General features: G+C 48.2%; 1 protein-coding gene across 1 annotated transcript in view; it reads left to right on the top strand.

The window, feature by feature from the left end:
- The first annotated feature begins 699 nt into the window (after positions 1-699).
- The window catches only part of CACNA2D4 (calcium voltage-gated channel auxiliary subunit alpha2delta 4), a 119,548-nt gene continuing 100,249 nt past the window's right edge, over positions 700-19,998 (top strand). Inside the window, exons 1-9 of the mRNA XM_059473076.1 lie at positions 700-806; positions 5,484-5,565; positions 10,508-10,624; positions 12,107-12,166; positions 13,713-13,875; positions 15,654-15,785; positions 16,670-16,730; positions 17,584-17,734; positions 19,303-19,377. Of these exons, the coding sequence (XP_059329059.1) occupies positions 700-806; positions 5,484-5,565; positions 10,508-10,624; positions 12,107-12,166; positions 13,713-13,875; positions 15,654-15,785; positions 16,670-16,730; positions 17,584-17,734; positions 19,303-19,377 (948 nt within the window). The remainder of the gene's footprint in view (positions 807-5,483; positions 5,566-10,507; positions 10,625-12,106; positions 12,167-13,712; positions 13,876-15,653; positions 15,786-16,669; positions 16,731-17,583; positions 17,735-19,302; positions 19,378-19,998) is intronic.

Raw genomic sequence — 19,998 nt, 5'->3', positions numbered from 1 at the left:
CCCGGGTGATTTTATCCCACTCCACTTCCCTAAATCTGCGGCTGCTGCTGCTTGGCGAGGGGATTAAGGGCTGGCAGGGGATTACGTAGCCGCTGCAGCTCCCAGCGCCGAGCTCCCTCCTGGCGCGGCCGCTCCGGGGCCTGGAGCCGCTCCGTACCCGTGGGTGCGCACCCCTGAACGGGGCCGGAGCCGATGCCCACCTGTGGGTGCGCACCCCTGAGCGGGCCCGGAGCTGCTTCACGCCTGTGGGTGCGCACCCCTCACCGGCGCCCGAGCCGATCCTCACCTGTGGGTGCGCACCCCTGACCGGGCTCGGAGCGGGAGCCGCTCCTCACCCGGAGCCGCTCTCTCCTGACCGGGACCGGAGCTGCTCCACACCCGTGGGTGCGCACCCCGGGCCCGGAGCCGCTTCACACCCGTGGGTGCGCACCCCTGAGCGGGCCCGGAGCCGCTTCACACCCGTGGGAACGCACCGGGCCGCGGCTCCCACACGGTTCGGTGCCTGGGCCGGACAGCCCGACGGCGCCCGGCAGCCGCGGCGGCGCTCCCGGGGCAGAGGCGGCCGCGGTGCCCCCGGGGCTCGGCCCCTCACAAGCAGCGCTCCCAGGCCGGCACCATGGCGGGGGCCTCCGGGGAGCTCCCTCAGGGCAGCAGGAGCGGCGGGGAGCCCCCGCACGCCGCCGGCCGGAGCCCTTGCTGATGGCCGGTGCCTGCAGGATGGGGCCCTGGGCCGTGTCGTGGATGATGCTCTGTCTGCTCTGCCTGCCGCCCTGGGCCAGGGCCCAGACGAAGATCCCGCTGGAAACGTGAGTGTTGCTGCGTGCATGGGCGGTGCGGGCGGGAATTGCCTCCCCGGCATGGCAGGCGCGGCAGGGACAGGCTGCTCCTGAGGGACACATGTCTCCAGGGGGACACATGGCTCCAGGGGCTGGCACTGCCCTCCCTTGGCTCCTGGCAGAGGACACAGACATGGGAGCTGCCAGTTCTGTGTCCAGGTCTAGGCTAAGATGCAATGCCTCTTCCTCCCACTCCTCAAGAGTAGCAATGATACTCATCTCCTTTAGTTAAGTATTTTGACATCTATTAATGCTCTCCTTTAATGCACTGGGCAGCAGAAGGCGAAACCAGTTTAAAGACACGTTCGTAAAACCTCGCTGCCGCTGCTGCAAAACTTGCAGAGATCCCACCATGGAGGCAGACGGGAGTGGCCCCAGTTTGGCAGCTCCCAGTTGAGCAGAGTTGTTTCAGTAGGCACTGCTGGGTTTTAAGATGCCAGGAACACCCAAGGGATGCACAGCACTGGCCGGGTTCTGGCTGGGGAAGGTGCACATGAGGTGTTGGGGCAGTGACACACCTCTTTGTGCACAGCAAGGTTTGCAGCTCCAAAGCTCTGGTCCCTTGCGTTTGTCTGGGTCAGTGCTGGCTGCAAAGGGCCTGGGTAAAGCACACAGCCGTGTTTATTCACCTGTGGCTGTCAGAGGATGTTAGCGAGCGAGGCTGAATGGAGGAAAGAGGCCTCAGCCCTTCTTGCTGGTGCTGGCTCCACCTCTCTACAAAAGGCGTAATGGCCCTCCCGAGAGCTCCAGAGGGAAGGAATGAGAAGCTGAGCTGCGATACAAAGCACACCCAGCCGTGGTTTGTGCGTGCACTGCACATGCAAGGACTCTAGATGCATCTTTTGGGGTTTTTGGTTTGCAGACTTTGGGTTTGTAGCGCTCCAAGGCCTGCGTGTGTCCGTGTGACGAGCGGCTCATCCAGCACCGTCACTGCCGGAAAGCTCCCCGCCAGCAACGCAGCCCTGGCAGCCCCCCAGGAGCCCAAGAGCTCTCAGCAACCCCAGTTTATAGAAACTTCACCTTGTTAAGCTGATTTGGGCGAGTTAAATCCTTTAAGGATTAGAAATGTCAGTGCTGGCGTTGGTTAAAGCTGTTGTGGGGCAGCCTCTGGGGTGCTGGGACAGGGCTGTGGGTGCAGGACAGCAGCTTGGTCTGGACAGGGGACAACTCTGCCAGCCAGTTTGAGGAGAAGACATCTGAAAAATCAACTCAAGACAGCTTAAGCACTTTCCTGCGTTTGTGGAAATGTTTTTTATTCAAAAATTGCCAATAAGGCACTTAGAGATGTGCCACCAATCCAGCCCATCTGCCCAGGAGCTGCACTGACATTATCCAGGAGGGTCTCAGGAAACTTTGCTGCCCATTCTGTTCTTGCACTATCAAGCCCTTCCCCAGCAAAAATGCTTCTGATTTGGGTTGCACAGAAGGGACACAGAGGTTACACAAGATAAAATCCAACTTCTGCCAACTTCAAACCAAGCAAATCAACTTTTCATGTCCAGGATAAATACCACATAGGAATATCTTTTGGCATTGAAGCCTATGGCATTTAGAAGCCAGCCTGTCCTTTTTGCTGTTCTTGCCACAGAATACAAGAGCAGGGATTAGAAGCAGACAATCTCTGACCAAAACCTTTTCTGATGTGTTTTGTTATAATGTGATACTGAAAAAAAGAAATTTACGTCACTTTGCACAATTTGGAACTTATTCCTGTGCAAGAATGAAGAATAAACAATAGAAAAAGAGCTTTTCTCCTCTGGTACTAAAACCAGAGCAATGGCTGAATTAATCCCTGGTGTTTCAAATCCACTCATGAATTTAACCAAAACACAAAAGTCGCCCTTTTGAAATGAAATTTCAGCAGGGAAATACATTGGCCAGAGGCCCAGAGGGAGTAAGTCAGTCAGCAGAAAATGGCTCTGTTTCATGGGTTACACAGGGACATTTTGGGGGGGACACAAAAGCGGAGCCCTCCAAGCAGCAGCTGGGTTCAGGCAGGGTGAGGTGACACAAGGCTCAGTCGGGCTGTGCTGCTCCCCAAGCCCTGTCTGGCTTTGCTGCATCGTGCTTGGATCACTGCCAGCTCGTTCCTCTCTGTGCAGAAATCTGCTCAGTCAGTTCCTAGCGGTGCTGCTGGGGTGCCAGTTCAGCGCACAAAGCGCCTCTTCTCCCCCACTGGACGCAGCCCTGCTCCTCCACCAGCCGTGGTGTAGGCAGGAGTTGGGGCTGACTTCTTCTTAAGGTAGTGGAACACTGGGAAATGCTGGTGGGAGAGGCAAAGATCAACTTGGTGTGGCCTCTTTAGGCTGCTCCTGTTGCCTTCATACACCTACTCCTGAGCTGGACAGAGCCAGCTTCAATTAAAAGAAATGTCTCTGCAAGCTGGTGAATTTCAGAATGACCTTTTCTCTCGCTTGTTTATGAAAAAAAATTTAAGTTCAGCAGGCTGCCCTTAATTTCCCAGTATTCTAAGGTTGCTCATTTCCCTGGCTAATAATTGTCTTTTAAATACAAAAATGCCAGTGTATTTCTGCCTCTTCACTTTCCTACTTTGCAACTTCCATGAAATGCCGCCAGATATGTTTAATGACACAAACTTTAGCCCTGTAACACAGAGATTTGAGACTTTTGAGCCCTCTCATTCTTCTGTGCCCTTAACTTTCCAGCCAGTCCTCCAGAGCTGCCAGTCTCTGCCCTTCTCTTTGGTCCCCCTGTCTTTGTGCCTCGTTCCTCCTCTGCTTTGAGACCAGAAACAGTAACAGTCCCTGAGCCAGAGCAGACATCCCAAAACTATACAAACCCCGTTTTTATTCAAGTTCTGCTGTTACTGGAAGTTTCAAGAAGTTGCTCAACTAATCAGAAATTAACACCACAGACTCTTCCACCCTGTTGTGTTGAAGAATGTTGAGGGCTGGAAGGAGCAGGGGCACACTATAAATATGACACAAAACAGAGGTGAGGGGAGAGAAATGGGGAGAGAAATGAAAAATAAACATCCCTGCTGAAATTACTATCCCTTCATGTTTAGGTTTTCTTTTTCTACAGTAAAAGGCAAGGAGACTGGAGAATATTTGTTAAATTCAGCACAAAACATCTTGTACATAAAACTTGCAAAGCCAGTAGGAGCAGATGGGCATCAATTTAAATGTTGATCCAGAGATCCTCATATCTAAGGGAATGATTAGTCACTACTACAACAAACAGGAAAGCATCCCATGGGATCCCTGTTTCCTCTTTTATTCCAGGCTTGCTAGAATAACTCTGATATAGCCAAATAAATCCTGGTCTCCTAGAAAATATCTGTATGCTTTTTTCTCTGAGGATGAAATGGTGAGATAAAAGCTCTGGCTCTGCAAATAAGAGCAGATGCACAATGCAGAAAAAAAACAAAAGTAAAGAAATTTACTTTAGCTGGTGCTAGCTCACACTGAATGGTTAAATATGAATGCCTCATTGCCAGTTAAGGATTGATTTTAAAAGGCACCCACTCTCTCATGCTTTTTTATAGCAGTAGAGAGAGGTGCAGAGCTGAAGCTTTGTGTTTGCTCCAAATCATCCCCTATGTGTTTAAAAAAGCCTGTGTGTTCCTGTGTGCAAGAGGGGAGTTTAGGCAGGCTTTCCTAGGCAGAAGTGAGCTCCTGTGATTATTCCACCATTGCTGTGCTGGCTTTTCTCCTGCGCTCATCTCTGTGTTGGTGTGTTATTTGTGGTGCAATGCACTGGGAAAACAGGCCCTGGGGTTAAAGCCTGCCTGGGACTCAAAGAACTCCCCTGGAAGCTGTAGGTAAGACTCTGCACTTATCATAAAGAAGTGTAAGTGGAGAGGGCCACTCATTGCATTAAATAAATCTCTCTTAAGTGAATCCTTGTTGAGGGAGCTGCCTGGCATTGCTTGTGTAAGTGCTGATGAAGTGCTCTGTCAATTCTGGGAGCCATCTATTTTGATTTGGATGGCTCAGTGTTCAGGCTGCTCCTCAACATCTGACTGTTCTCCATGTGGGATCGCTGCCATCCATTATTTCCAGGATGGCACAAGCTGGGGGTGCTTTACAGTGACAATGTGCATAATCAGCTGTGGCATTATCAAGCAGCTGCACCACCAGTGAGAGCAGAGAATTTGTCTGGCTCATCAGTCTGTGGCCTGCTCTGCTGGAGGAGCTGAATGCAAGGGGTGAATTGTGGCACCTTCTCTAAGTCCTGACACTTATTTCTCTTCAGCAGATTTGGCACTGAGTGTCTAGCCCTTCACCCCAGGGCCTGTCATGAGAGATGAATAGGTGTCTGCAGAAAGCAATTTATTTCCCTTTGCTAGCAACAGAAGGAGCTCAGATGCCATCTAAGACCAAATTTCCACATCCAAAGTTAGGTGGGACAAGTTCAAGACCAGCAGAACTCGGTGTTTCTCCCTGCTCTCCAGTCTCTTGGGTGGAATGTCCAAGAGCAGCACTGTCTCCTTGCTGCTTGTGTGGCTGGACAGAACATTGCCACTGTGGGAGAGTGGTTTAGAGAAATAGAGGGATTTGTACTCAGGAGGATGGAGTTTTAGCTGTCTGAAGAAAACTCTGCAGACTAACCAGCTGTCTGTCTGACCACCTCTGCAGATTTGGAATTATTAACACGGGTTTTCCTTCTTTTGGCCTTTTTTAGGGTGAAGTCCTGGGCAGATGCCTTTGGTGGGGAGCTGTACTCCATTGTGACTAAGTATTCAGGCTCTCTCCTGCTGCAGAAGGTAGGCAAAACCTGTGAGGGTTCCCTTTGCTTTGTGTCACCTCCCTGTGTGCCTCGCAGGGTGGAGGATAGAACAAGGCACTGGTGTGCAGCTGTCTCTTAAACCATGGAGCTCCATATCCCTAAGGCCAGAGTGATGCCCTGTGGCCATTCTCCATGGATGGAGAGGGAGATCCATTCAGTGCCTTCCCTGCTTTCATCAGCCATTGCTGAGCCCCACTTAATTGTATCACTTTTTGTTACAAATACTTTTTAACAGCACTCCTCATGTTTTCCCTCTGATGATCACCTCCTGCTCTTCCATGCTGACCCTTCATTCCTCCTTTCCTAAGTCTCTCTGCTACTCATCACTCACCCCACCATCCCCTCCTGCATCTCTCCAGCTGACACTAATTATTTTTTTGGTTTCCTCATCTGTATTCAGCCAGTTGTTTATCAATTCTTTGCATTTTGCCATTAAGACTCTGCCTCAGGCAGCTGCCCTGGAAGCCAGGGGGGCAGAGTTTGCTTGGCCTGTTCACCAAACAGGCACTACTGCACTAAACTTTCCAGCAGCATTCAAGGGTGTAGCTTCAGGGGCTTTAAACAAATGGTCCCTTTTGCAGCTGTAGAGAAGCTTCCTTAGGTCAGTGGGGAATGGCTGTTCCTCTTTCAGACCTGGGGATCTCTGCCCTGCACCTCCCAAGTGCTGCTCTTGGGAAATGGTGCCTGCTGACTGCATCCAAAGGAATGCACACTCCACTTTGTGGCCATCCAGTGTTTTACTCTTTCTCTGATTCTCTGACACAAGCCATGAGTTTTCCCTTACACCTTCTAGGTGTCTGACTTCTGTCCTCATATTACCATTGTCAATTACACTCACATCCCATGCACAACACAGGTTTTGGGTATCACATTCCTTGCCTCACTGCTAAGCCCTGTTTCCCTGTCCCCAGAGTGCTGCTTTTTGCTGGAGTAAGGGATCATATCCTGCAGCACTCACTTTGCTGGGTTTGACCAGGACAGGCTTTCAGCGTCCATCACTGAGGTCTGTGCTCATCATCAGCTTTTCTTGGGAGGAGAGAGTCACCCTGCAATAAAAGCTGTCAGCCCTGATAAAGGTACTTCTTGCACTAATTGTGAGGCAGCTGCAGCAGGATGTGGATGCAAAAATTGGGCTTTTAGCAGTTTTGATGATGCTTCTGCATTGCCTGTTGTCCCCTGGGGTCCCCAAGCCATAGCTCCCAGTGTGTGTGACTCAGAAGGAAAATGTCACTTTGAGTAGGGGTACAGATGAGCTTGATGTAGCCTTGCTCTGTGAACACTCGAGTAAAAAATCATTTCCTAAATTCATGCGGTGTTGTGTTCTGCCCTAACTTGACTTTAGCAATTTAAGCAGCTCAAGTTTATCTTTTAACTTCTTGAGCTTTTTTATCTCCTGTTGTTTCCCTGGGAAATAAGGGAATAGGGGAGAAGCAGCCAGCACTCACTTCAGTCCTTTTCTTTAGGTAGGATTTCTTCACAATTTATGTCAAAGCAGGGACTATCCCAAGAGGGCTCCCACTGCATCCCTGGCACCTCCAGCACTACAAGTGGATGCAGACAGATCTTTTGCTAATAAATATAATTTCCATGCACCCTGGCAGATCCTAAATAACTTTATGCAGATTATCTCATTGGTATGTTAGGCCTGGGGAGCCAAACACTCCAAAGTCTGAAAATTAAAGACATGGATTTACCGGCTCCCCAGACACCTTGCTCTTTTTTGGGCTATTACCTGTTTTTCACATCAGATATTTCTCTGCATGCAGGATTGTGCCCAGACCAGCAGAAGTGGGGGGAGCACAGTGCAGAGGTCCAGGTGATTCTTTTCTCAGTGCTTGTTTAAGTCAACAGACATTTTGTCTCTGAGGAAATACAGAAGGTGCTGTCATCTCAGTTTGGATCTTATTTCATGTCTCCCTCATGCCTAATGGTCTTGAAGTAACCAGCTTATTGTAGCTGTGAGAGTCATAATTTTTCAGTTACTGAATGCTTTGCATATAAACCTTGTCTTTAATACTTGGCATAAACTTTCTTTTATGGTTTTCAGTTTGCTTAGTTTTCTTTGAACTTTTTGTTTGTTTCCTCCAGAAGAACCCTAAAATCATGTTGCAAACTCAAGTAGTTGACTTCCTACCAGGCTGTATCATTCCCAGAGGCCTGGTGAGATCACAGACATCCCTTGAATCCCCAAGGGCAGGCTTTTACCCTGCATCACAGCTTGGCCTTGGTGTTATTAGAAAGCCCAAAAAACATGCAAAGAACAGACAAACTTGAGAAGTTCAGTCAAGACATTTTCCTGGGTGAAGATGAAAGGAATGTCTTTCACACTCTTAATTTAGTTCCACTAGCAGTGAGTAATGCAGCACTGTGTATTTCAATAGGCTGGATTTTATGGAGGTGGGAACAAGAATATATACTTGGTGACATATCTCTGTTCACAGATAAAACTTAGGATACTGAATTCTGGATATTCTACTTTTAAATCACCACCCCCGTCACGGCAGAAGGGGAATCTTAATGAATTGCTCCTACTGTTTTAGGGGAATGCTAAGTGCTAGATGAATAAGGAAAGGTTTTGTGTTAGAGCTGAGCTAACTTCTTGGCCTCTTTTCAAACATCAGATCATTTCAGCCAGTTCTCCCAAGCCTGACTCCTGTTCTATAACTTAAAATGATCTGATAGCCTGAACCCCAAGCACAGGTTGTACAGGATGATCCTGGCCAATACATGCACCTGAGCTGACTTCCAGCCATGGTGTCTGGTGACAGGATTGAAATCACAGCTCTGTTGCCCACCATTAGAAAATCTTGGATGAATAGTCATCAACAGGCAGAGATTTCCAGGGCAGGAATACAGGCATGTAGTGGTTTCCTGGTTCATTTGTAGGAAAAAAGCTCAGATAGTATTTGAGCTCAAAACTGGTGTATTCCTTAGCTAACTGGAACTTTGCAGAAAGTTGGGTGGTTTTTTTGTGTTGGGTTTTTTTCCTTCCCATCTCTGGCTGGATCTCAGGCCTGAGAGGTGCACGCCATGAGCAGACTGGTATTCATTTCTCATTATTACTTTTACCCCATAACATCTGCTTGTGAGTATGTCAAAAGCACATTAAAAAATTTACAGAGAGAGGGAAAAGCCCTGTTGCTTTTACCTGAGGCTGTGCTATAGGGTAACTGTGGCAGGTCACTTTGTGAAGTGCCTGCTTGCCCATGTGTCCTCCCCTTGGTGAGCTTTCCCAGGAGAGATTACCCTGCTCCCCCAGCAGGGCCTGATTAAAGCCCAGCCTGGCAGAGATCACCTCTGTGCTGGCAGAGCTGTGACACAGAGCTGAAGGGACAGACACCAGCTGGGGGTGTGCTGCAGTGTCTCACCAGCCAGGCACCGTGGTCAGGGGTTGTGCTGCACATTTCTCTTCTGGCAGTGTGGTTACCCCAACCTTCCTGCTCAATCCTCTTCCTCCTCCTGCTTCCCCTGCCTGTCCCAGCTCCCCAGCCCAGGGGATGGGAGGCCTGGCATTTTTAATCCAGTAAAACCCTTGCTGTTAATCATGCCAGACAGAGCGAGCAGCCTCCCTGCCATGCCTGCTGTGGGCTGGATGCTGCTGCTATTTCTGTCTGACCTCCTCAGCCTGCCCCGTCCTCGAGGCATTTCTGCCTCTGCCCGTGCTCACTCCTGCATGGTCAAGGAGCTTCTTGAACAAAAGGGACTCCACGGGCTCACCCTAAAGACATGCAAAGTCCTTTCCCTGCTGCTTCTCTCTAATTCAGAAGTGTCACTAGAGCCCCTGCCATCTCCTTGCCCTTTTAACCACATCATTTTTTTTGCCCAGCCCTGGCTGAGATTGCTGCTCTGTTGCTAACACAGTGTGAGGATGGAGGGGGGGCTGTACACACTGCAGACAAAACTGATGATGAGGGACCAGAGAATTGCAATTGGTTGCCTTTGAGTTTCCAGATTGCTCAGGAGATAAGGCTCTGTCTTTTCTGAAATAAGTTAATTGTCTTGCGAACTTTCACAGGTTTCATTAATCTTTCTTTCTGGCTGTCTCTGTTAGCAGAGGGATTTTTTGCAAAGGAGAAATAAAGACCATTTTAGCCAGTCTTAAAAGAACAGATTTAAGGAGACAAATTATGCTTACAGTTTAGATGTACTCTTGGGTTTTTTAAATTCCTAGGTTTTATGAAACGTGGTGAGAATAAACTGGTTATCTCTAAAGCTGTCAGATCTAGATCCTCCTCATTATAGCACCTCTCCCCTTGGAGGCAGCAGCAAGTAGCCATGCTCATAATTCCTAGGTTTTGGGAATTGCCTCTGTGTTGCTCTTGGCCTAAATTATTATCCTGGGTGCCCAATAAGTGGCATCATCCCTTTCTGTCTCAGCTTTTCTTGCCAGTCTCCCCTGTGAGCACTGAGCAGGCCCTTCTTGCTGGAGACCTGGCAAGTTCCCTCACAGATGGGGTGGCTCTGAGGCAGCACAGTCAGGACAGTGCCCCAGAGCTCACATGGCATAGGAAGAGCTGCAGTGACAGCACACAGCTCCATTCCCTTGCTCTTCCCTCTGCCTTGAGTGAGCTGGAGGTGTGTGATATGTATAAAGCTGTTGTGGATGTCAGTGCACAGTTTGGGTTTTTAAAAGTTGGCCTTCTGCTTCTCTCTAACTTGTAGGCACTCGTAGCTTCAGGTGCATTGCTCCTTTCTACAGCCACAAGCTCACAGTTGGATCAGTTGTTTTCACTTGGTCCAAGTGCTTTGAGTTGTGGCCTCAAATCTGCAGATGGAAAAGGGGGAAAGGCAAAGGTGGAAGGTGATAAAATCAGAGCACTTGTTTCAATACAAAGACAATACCCAGCTAGCAATGATAGATTCATCCCCCTCCTTAAGAACCTCCTGCTCAGCAGGATTTTCTTCCTTCCCTTGGGTAGAAGTACAAAGATGTGGAGCCAACCCTGAAGATCAAGGAGGTGGATGGCTTGGAGCTGGTGAAGAAGTTCTCGGAGCAGATGGAGAGCATGCTCCGCAGGAAGGTGGAAGCTGTTGAGGTATGACCACTGCCTCTGGGGCTTTGGGAGGGAATTTTTGTGTCCTGCCAGCCCCAGAGCAGCAGGCACAGGGCTCTGCCTGCACCAGGAGTGTGTGGGTGCAGGGGTTGTGTGAGGACTCCCCTGCCCAGGCAGGAGCCTGCTGGTGCAGCTGGCTGCTCACGCTGAGCTTTAAGCAGACACTGGTGGGAGGATGTGGGCGTTCAGACAAGGGGATGCTGGCTTCTCCCTCGGCTCAAATTAGAAAATAAGACAAAAACAAAGTCTAGGAATAAATATGAGGGAATGAACACTCTTTTAGGAGACAAGCTGTTTAAAAAGGGGGAGAAGAAAACCTCTCAGAAGTGAAAAATCCAGTTCATCCTTCCATAGTGCACACTGGCTGCTGAAGACTAGGGGCTTGTTTCAGCTCTGTGTGTGGCTCAAGGGGAATTTCTGCACCTCCTGAGCACAGGCTGCAAGGAAGGTGCTTGGATTTCCAGCTGTGTACATGGGGAAGTGTGGAGGAGGTGGCAAGGGGTCTGTAGCTGCTGCAGTGTGGGAGATCAGAGCAGGTAATCGTTCTGGCCCCCCTTGCTTCCTGCATCTAAGGATTTATCATATTCCGGTGTATTTACCTACTATGAAAAGCATATTTCTGTAGTCACAGAGCCTTGACTGTTTAAGGCTTCTAATGTGGAAAAGTCATCCAGAAACACATCATTTGAATCTCCAAGTGAAATGTGGGCATATTTAGTCCCAGAACTTTGGCCAATAACATTAAATTCTTAGCCACACTTCTCCAGTGTTTGGATTGCCTTATCCTTTGTGAGGGAGCAAAATGTAGTTTTGCTGAGACTGTTGCTGATTGTGCAACCTTGAAAACATGTACGTGTTTAGTTGGATCCCTTCCCAGTCTGTACCAATTGAGAATTAGTGCCCTGAAGCATCATACTGGAGAAAACTGGCTGATTTTATTGCCTTCCATAAACGGTAAGAGCTTATAAATGGCCACAGCATCGCTGAGCCCTTTACAAAATCCAGTCATGGTCTTTGTCTCAGTAACAATACCAGACTGAGACTCCCACAAGGCCTTTTCCTTTGATGAGATACTGACATCAAGCTGGGGCTGAAATGCCTTTCCCATGGCTTTTTGGAAGGGCTCATGGAAAATGAAATTAAATCTGTCTGTTGTTTCTCTAAATGGACCTGTTTCTGTTTGTATATGTCCTGTGATATCTAAAATTGCTCTGGGGTTTAGCAGGGACTCTGGAGTAAGTAGGTGTGAATACACTTGGCAATAAATAGCTGCAAATAATGTACCTTCCAAGCTGTAAAACTGTAGCACAGAATGACAGGTCAGCAGGAGAGGAGGGAAAGAAGGAAGTTTATAACCCCAGACGTGGTTGTGGTGAAGGAGGCAATCGCTGATACAGCTGGGAGAACTTCTGGAGGGCTTTGCCACAGCACCCACTCACCTTCGTTTCTGTGTGCTTGCTTTAGAGGCTGGTGGAAGCAGCAGAAGATGCAGATCTGAACCATGAGTACAACTCCTCACTGGAGGTGAGTTTATCCTGGTCAGTGGCAAACGTGGCACACATCCTCAGGGCACAGCCAGGAACCCACCCCCACCAGGTTCCTGGGCTTAGGAATTGCCTTGTCTGCAGGACACTCAGAGACTGCTGCAAATAAGAGATATCCTTGGCAGATCCCAAGCCTAGGAACGCCAAAAAGATTTGTCCCTGTGGCTCTGGGAGGGGAAGGATTTGGGAAGACATTGGGCTGAGTGATGTTATTGGCTTTACTTTTACTGCACTGGCCAACACTGTCATTATGTGATGTTTTCGTGCAAATTAGCTGGCACTTTGTGGGTTACTTGACTGGAAAATGAGCTAAAAATTGAGTGTGAATGAACAACTAGGAGGATGCTGTTACAAATACCCACAGCAAACCTTAATCCAAATGAACTGAGTTTCTCACCATCTTTCTTAACAGCTCCCATCATCTTTTCTGTACCAGACAGACACCCACTCGTCAGGACTTCCCTTAAGGTGAAAGTTTGGTGCTGTCCAATCAATTTGGATAATTGGCTTTCTGTTAATAACTGTTTGTTGTGGCCAAGCTGTGGGATTATTGCTGCTGAGGGGAGCTGGAATGAAAAGGCTGTGGAAGGAAATTCTCTATCCACAGTACAAGCACAGACAGCTCAGCAGAAGGACAGGCTACCCCTGCAAGTACATGTCTCAGTTGCAGGAAAGTTGAAAACACTCCTTGAAATCAAGCTAGTTACTAATTTCATCTCACTTTTTATTTTTCCTTTCTTAAAGAATCCCATTAGCCACGTTAATTGGGTCAGCTGCATTCACAGTAAGGGGCATGGGTGAGTTGAGGTACATGACTCTGTATTTGCACACTCCATTTGCACCCTCTGGGTGCTGCTAGTGCTTGAACACTAATCCTTATGTAACCCCTGGCTCAGATAAAGTCAGCAAAAGCATCTTAAAAACATAGGTTATCCAAGGACAAAGAATGCCCTGGATGTACTAAAGTGACTGTAGATGGTAAATCCCCAGTGACCTTCATGGGTGGGGGGACACTTCATTGTCTTTGAGCACCTTCTGCTTGGTCCTTTGCTCCCAATGAGTGCCTGCTATTTGGAGTGCCAGAATGAGGGGATAATCCCAGCTGGATGTCCAGCAGTGAACTCAGTAAGGGACAGGCTGGGTGAGGTCAGCACTGCTGTGTCCTGTGCTAAACCTGGGAGCCAGACCCCATAAGACACTTCACCTTTCTAGCTAATCCCCTAAATACAGCTGAGGGGCCACAGGAGGCTGCCACCCTGCCCCTGTGCTCTGCAGTGGTTCTTAAGCAATGCTCCTGGCAGTGACAGTGCTTTCAGTCATGTGGGCATATGACAGCAACAAACAAAGTGGCCAGAAACCATCATTTGGGCAGCTTGACACTTCCAGTTAGTAATAGCTTGTTTGTGGCTCATTTTGATCCTCTTTGAAGCCCTGATTCTCCATATGTCCCCTCTTTGTTTTAAACAGTGCTGGTAATAGTCTGTGCTATTCTCTCTTTGTCTTTTTTCTATTTGCTTCATCAACAGTTTGATTACTACAACTCTCTCCTGATTAATGATAAGGATGAAAATGACAATTACGTGGAGCTTGGGGATGAATTCATTCTGGAGCCAAATGAGCATTTCAATAACCTGCTGGTGAACACAACCTACAGTGATATCCAGCTGCCCACCAATGTCTACAACAAAGGTAATGGCCTCTGCCTTCTCACTGATGGTAGGGTGGTGTGGAAATTATCAGCAGCAATACTGGAAACAAGGATGAGAATAGAAAAATAACAACAAGGATGGGAATAGAAAAATAACAACAGAGGGGAAAAAAAAAAAAAAGGCAGGGTTGGAAAGCTGCTGTCCTAAGGGACAGTCATGTCTGTGCTGTCACTGTGACAGGTTTAGGTACAATCTGCTCTTGGGAAACCTCTCGTGGTGGACAGGCCTCCATGTCAGGCAGGAAGAGGCCATGGGATATTCCCCTAGGGTCTCTCAAATTTTTGGAGGACACAGCCTCCTTATTATCCCAATTTCCCTGCTGCATTTCCCTTCTCTCTTTCCCCATTGGCTGAGGTACTTGAGAGGCACAGACTTCCTGGAATGCCTGATACCAAAGATTTCCCTCTAATGTGTAACCTCCCTTTTCATTTTTAATTCTTATGGAATTTGGAGTTTTTCCCCATTGTTTCTTTCATCTTTCAATATTCAGTTTCATTTACCAGCAAACCTACAGTTTATTTGTAAAGGCAAATATCTTCTTCCGTTAATCAATCAGTGAAATTCTTCCCATTGTTTATCTCTCAGTGCTGATGTTGTCTACCAGCAGACACAGTTTGTTTGTAAAGATGAATCCATCATTCCTCTCAATCCCCACCAATGAATGGCAAGGAAGAGCTGACTGATGGACTTTGGTAGGGGCCAGGGTTAATTGATGCTGCACCAAAGGTATAAAAGGTGGAGGAGCCATTTTGTGGGTGAGCACATGGTGGTCCATGCTCCCAGTGCTGTCAGGGTTTCCTTATTCAGTCTTTTGTTGTACTTTGTTAAGGTTTAATAAACCTTTCTGTAGGGGGATAGAATATAAGTAAATAAAGGTAGTATAGAAAGTAATCTTGCCCCCTAAAGAGTTGCAGCTGGGCCAATTATCAAAGATTAGGAGCAGGCCACAGCTGTAGTCAATAAGAAGAAGAGTGCTATAAAAGAGTGGATTTGTTGGTTGAGGGAGAACTGGAGTTAGTTGGCTGCTGTGAGAAGAAGAAAGAGTCAGTGCTTAAAGGAGCTGCCTATGAGAAACATCAAGGAGGTAGGAAACTTGCACTAAGGAGACAACAATATGGAACTCTTGCAATATAATGACAACACCTTTCAAATGTTAAAAGTGAGCGTTGTTTCTCACTCTCCTGAGGAGATGGGGGCATGGTAGGACAGCCCAGGCTTTGTCAAAGAAAGAGCAGGCCAAGAAGAAAAGAAAGATTCAATGAGGAAAAGAAGAGAGAGAGTGCAACTGTGTAAATCCTAGGGCTCTTCTGTCTTAGGTAATTACACCCAGCATAAATTTAGACAGGCCTTGCAGAAAGGCTGTCAGTGATGCATCAGCCTACTGCTTCTCAAGAGCCACACATCCCCTGTCAGGCAGCAGTTAAACACTGCCTGCAGGCTGTGCCAGCTGTGCTCAGCACTGTGATGACCTCCCTGGGCCTCTGGGAGCATTATTCCAACCAGATGTAGGGCTCAAGGGCAGGCAAGGCTGTGCAGAGACATGGAATTAATAGTGTCTGACCAAGCTGAGATCACCTGCAGTGGCAGTGGTGCCCTGGCCTCCAGGATTCACTTGAATGGCCAGAGAACAGGATGCATCAATGTAAAAGCTTTGGACAAGGTTGTATTCCTCCTGCAGCTGCCTTTGTTCCCATCCCTCTCCTCCATCAGGGATGGTGGATGTCCTCCCTTCTTTTAACACAGTTTTCTCCCCCACAGACCCTGCCATACTCAATGGAGTTTACATGTCAGAAGCCCTGAATCCTGTTTTTGTGGACAACTTTGAAAGGGATCCCACGCTGACTTGGCAGTACTTTGGCAGCTCCACTGGATTCTTCAGGCTGTACCCAGGTAAAAGAGTAGAGATGGGCTTTGCTCTTTCAGTGCCACACAATAACCTTGCAAGACAGGGCCTGTGCCATGGAGGAATCCAGTCTGGGAAGCCTGTGGCCATCCCAGCCCTGAGAAGGGCAGAATACAGTGAGCAAAATGGGGTGGTAAGGCTGAAGGAATTACTCTGCAGGCATAAACCCCTTTCTTCCATTAGAACCAGCCCCTCATGCATCCCCAGAGGAGTCTGCTGGCAGGGGACCTCCAAAGAGCTCTCAAAACACCATAGCAGGGCTCCCCTGAGGGTTTGAGTGGTGGCCAAGCCTCTGAGGACACACATGGCAGATGCAGCTGGCCACCCTGGCTGGTCATCCACTCACCAGCTGTGAGTGCACATCAGGTCACAGCACAGGAGGGAGGTGCTGTGCTTGCAGGAACCCTTGAGATGCTCTGCAGCTGCAGTCTGCCTGGTGCCACTTGGTCAGATGGCTGCCTGCCCTTGTTCTGTGCCCTGGCACATGCTGGGGAAGGTGAATGCAGAGATGGCTGTGAGCAGAGCCTGTAGCAGGGAATCTGGGATGCATCCCAGTCACTGCTGCTGCTTTTTTATGCTCTCCACCATCCCCGTGAGAAAAAAATCTGTTGTTGAGAACTACCTCAAGGTGAGAAAAAAACTCAAAAGTACAAGCAGTTGCTTCACAGTTGAACAGACTATTCCAAGGTACATTTTTTAATAAACAGTTTACTCAGAACTGCCAAAGACCGAGCAGCTCTGCTTGTATTTCTGCAGAATGGCCACTGCTGTGGCTGTCCAGCCTCCTGTGCTCCCTGGGGTAGCCAGGTCTCAGCAGGCAACAGCAGCAGTGCAGGTGAGTGCTGATTGCTCCTCTTGTTGCTCTCCTCAGGAATAAAGTGGTTACCAGATGAGAATGGAGTCATCTCCTTTGACTGCAGGAACCGTGGCTGGTGAGTTCCGGAGAGACTTGGCCAAAGCACCTTTGATCCTTCCTCTCTCCCCCTTCTCCAAGGTGTGACACCTTGGGGAGCTGCTGATCAGTAATTAATGTCCTGTGGTGCCCCTGCAGGAGGTGGGGGGTGTGGTATTTTGAGACCCCCATTGTTGGAAGGAGTGATGAATCTGACTCCATGTTCTTAGAAGGCTAATTTTTTATTTTGTGATCTATATAATATTAAAGAATGCTATACTAAAACTATACTAAAGAATACAGAAAGGATACAGACAGAAGGCTAAAAGGTACTAATGAGAACTTGTGACTCTCTCTTCAGAGTCCAACACAGCTTGGCCCCTGATTGGCCAATAAGTAAAAACAATTCACATGAAACCAATGAAACAATCTCCAACCCCATTCCAAAGCAGCAAAACGCAGGAGAAGCAAATCAGATAATTGTTTTCATTTTTCTCTGAGGCTTCTCAGGAGAAAATTCTGGGTAAAGAGATTTTTCAGAAAAGATAACAGTGACAAGGGGGTACATAAATAAAGTTAATAGCAGGTTGTGAAGCCCTGCCAGCAACAGTTTTCCCTGTGGCTTCTAGCATGTGCCACATGGAAATTACACTTCTGTGGCTGGGAGGTGGTGGGGATATTTGAGTTTCAGAACTGTGGTGAGTTTCAGAATTCTTGGGTGTACGTCTGCATTAGGCTCAGCACTTCCCAGGGCAGGAAGTGAGGTGCTGGGGCCAGCCTGTTCCTGCTGGGCAATGTGGCCGTGGTGCTGTGGCTGGCAGGGTGACAGCAGCATGCCCAGCATTCCCCCTCCCTGGCTCTCACCCTGCTTGCTGCTGCTCTTTGTTGTGCAGGTACATCCAAGCAGCCACCTCTCCCAAGGACATTGTCATCATCGTGGATGTCAGTGGCAGCATGAAGGGCCTGAGGATGACCATTGCCAAGCACACCATTGTCACCATTTTGGATACTCTGGGAGAAAATGACTTTGTCAACATCATTGCAGTATGTCTGCCTCCATTCCAGTGCTGAGCTCTCTCCTGGTGCCTCACACCCCTCCTCCTTCCCCTCAGCAAATCACAGTGACCCACCTACAGCAGCACTTCTGTTGGATTGGGGAGATTCCCCTTGGGAAGGCAGCTCTGTGTGTTCAGCAGGGTGGCTGCCAGCTCATTTCACCTCTCCTCCACAGAGGGTGTTGGCTGCATCTTTTTGTTTTCTTAGGGATGTGACTGCAACAGATAACAAAGGGCTGCAGAGAGACACCAGAGATAATAATTCACCCAGCTTGCCCTAACACTGAATTTGGGTCCAGCAGCAGCAGTGTAATCCTCAGGATAATGCTTCCAGGCTAGAAAACTATCACCATGTGCCTTTTTGTGCTCCAGCATCCTGGAAGGCTGCCCTTACAGTTCTGAGTCCATCAGCTGGGCTGCCTGGAGCTTGGTCAGGAAGCTTCAGTGTCACTCTCTTCCTTTTTGAGCCCTGGCAGGGTGAGGATGGGCTGGTTACCCACAGAAAACCAGCACCAGTGACCACAGAAAGCAAAACTTCTTTCCATGACTCATAGCAAGACTGGTGCCATGTTAAAGGCTCCTTGCCTTCTAATTTTCAGAGCTAATTCAAACACCATCTCCTTCCCCAGGCTTCTTTCTATGATAGCTTGCCAGGGCACAGCCACTGAGATATAAATTTTGCTTTTTGTTGATAGCTTCTTATGTTAGCTAATTAGAAACTCCAGTGGCAACAATTCTGTCTTTATATGACTGGACAGATGGAAGAGTGAACAGTGTTGGCAGAAAAATGGAGGGGGAGTCATTAAGGAGTTTGAAATATCATCTGTTCTTCAAAAACAATCCCAGAAATACCATGTTTATATATCTATCTATATATATATAGATATATAGATATATTTTTAATTTTTTTTTTCTTTACTGCACTCACACCAAGAATCTGTTGGCTCAGAGACCTTATAGCCTGACCTAAGTTCCTATTGATCAGCTGAGCCTCAGAGGCCTCTTAGGAATTGCACTCTCCTGAACCTTGCAGGAAAAGGTTCACAGGGGCCTTACCAAGCTTTTCCTCACATGTCACAGCCTGGAATCATCCACTCCCCTAATTATCCCAGTCCAGTGGATGTGTGCTAACCTGCTTTGTTACTGTTCAGCTGTGCACCAGAGGCTTCAAACTTCAGGTTACAAGGTTCAGCTGGGGACTCACAAAGTCTCCAGAAGTGAAAACTATGTGCAAAAAGTGCTAGAAGCAAGGCCAGGGATACAAGTTCATAAAGTGGGGATAAAAACTTTGTGGTGTGAGTGGGGGAAAAAAAGTAACTTTGTATGTGTAGATCTGCTCAGCTAGAACTCAGCAAAACACTGTAATTAATGCATTGTTTAAACAAACAGGTCATCAAAATCCTAGTTTGCCATGATAACTATAAACAGTTTTTAAGGGAAATGGGTATAAAATGGCATCATGTTCCATGCTGCTTTCTGAACATGCACCTAGGACATGAACCCATTTTGTGAATTTTCTCCCATGACAACTCCTTTCTTCTTGTTTTCTCTTTGCAGTACAATGATTATGTTCATTTTATTGAGCCCTGTTTTAAGGGTATCCTGGTCCAAGCAGACAGAGATAACAGAGAGGTGAGTACCAGGCCCTCTCAGTGTGACTCAGGTAGCTCCCTTCATGCAGGCAGAGAACAGGGTTGAGATGCTGTGAGATGAAACTCCAGGGACAAGGAACAGGGTTTGAATTTCAGAAGCCAGCAGCAGTTCAGGGCTGTGTGCTGGCTCTGTGGCTCACCCTGAATTACCCCAAGCTGCTGTGACACAGGGTCAGCTGGTGGGTGAGCAGCAGCCACAGCTCCCCTGGTCCCCACTGCTGCACCACCAGCAGACCTAGCCCAGGCTGCCTTGTTAAAAACTGTGTGCAGAGGGCAGAAGGTCTCCATCTTAGATACCGCACATCCTCAGCCCTCAGAAATGAGAACAATCAGTCCTTTCCTGGTGAATATGTTCTCAGCCTGGCCTGATCCTTCATCAGGATGGACTGCTAGCAAGCCCTCTCAGTGGAAGGGTTTTGCTGCTCTGATCCAGGAGGGTTCAGCAGCCCTGAGGTGTCCAGCTGTTCCACCACCCTCCTGGCTGACTGGTATTTTTAGCTCCTCTCTGTTTTGTTTTCCTTATTTCAGTTTTTTTAATTTGTATTACTGCATCCCTGTATGCCTTCAACAATTAGATTTCTCTCCCAGATTAGCCCTAGGC

This window comes from Ammospiza nelsoni, chromosome 5, assembly GCF_027579445.1.
Source record: "Ammospiza nelsoni isolate bAmmNel1 chromosome 5, bAmmNel1.pri, whole genome shotgun sequence".
NCBI lineage: Eukaryota > Metazoa > Chordata > Aves > Passeriformes > Passerellidae > Ammospiza > Ammospiza nelsoni.
This window is presented reverse-complemented; position numbering and strand designations above follow the sequence as displayed.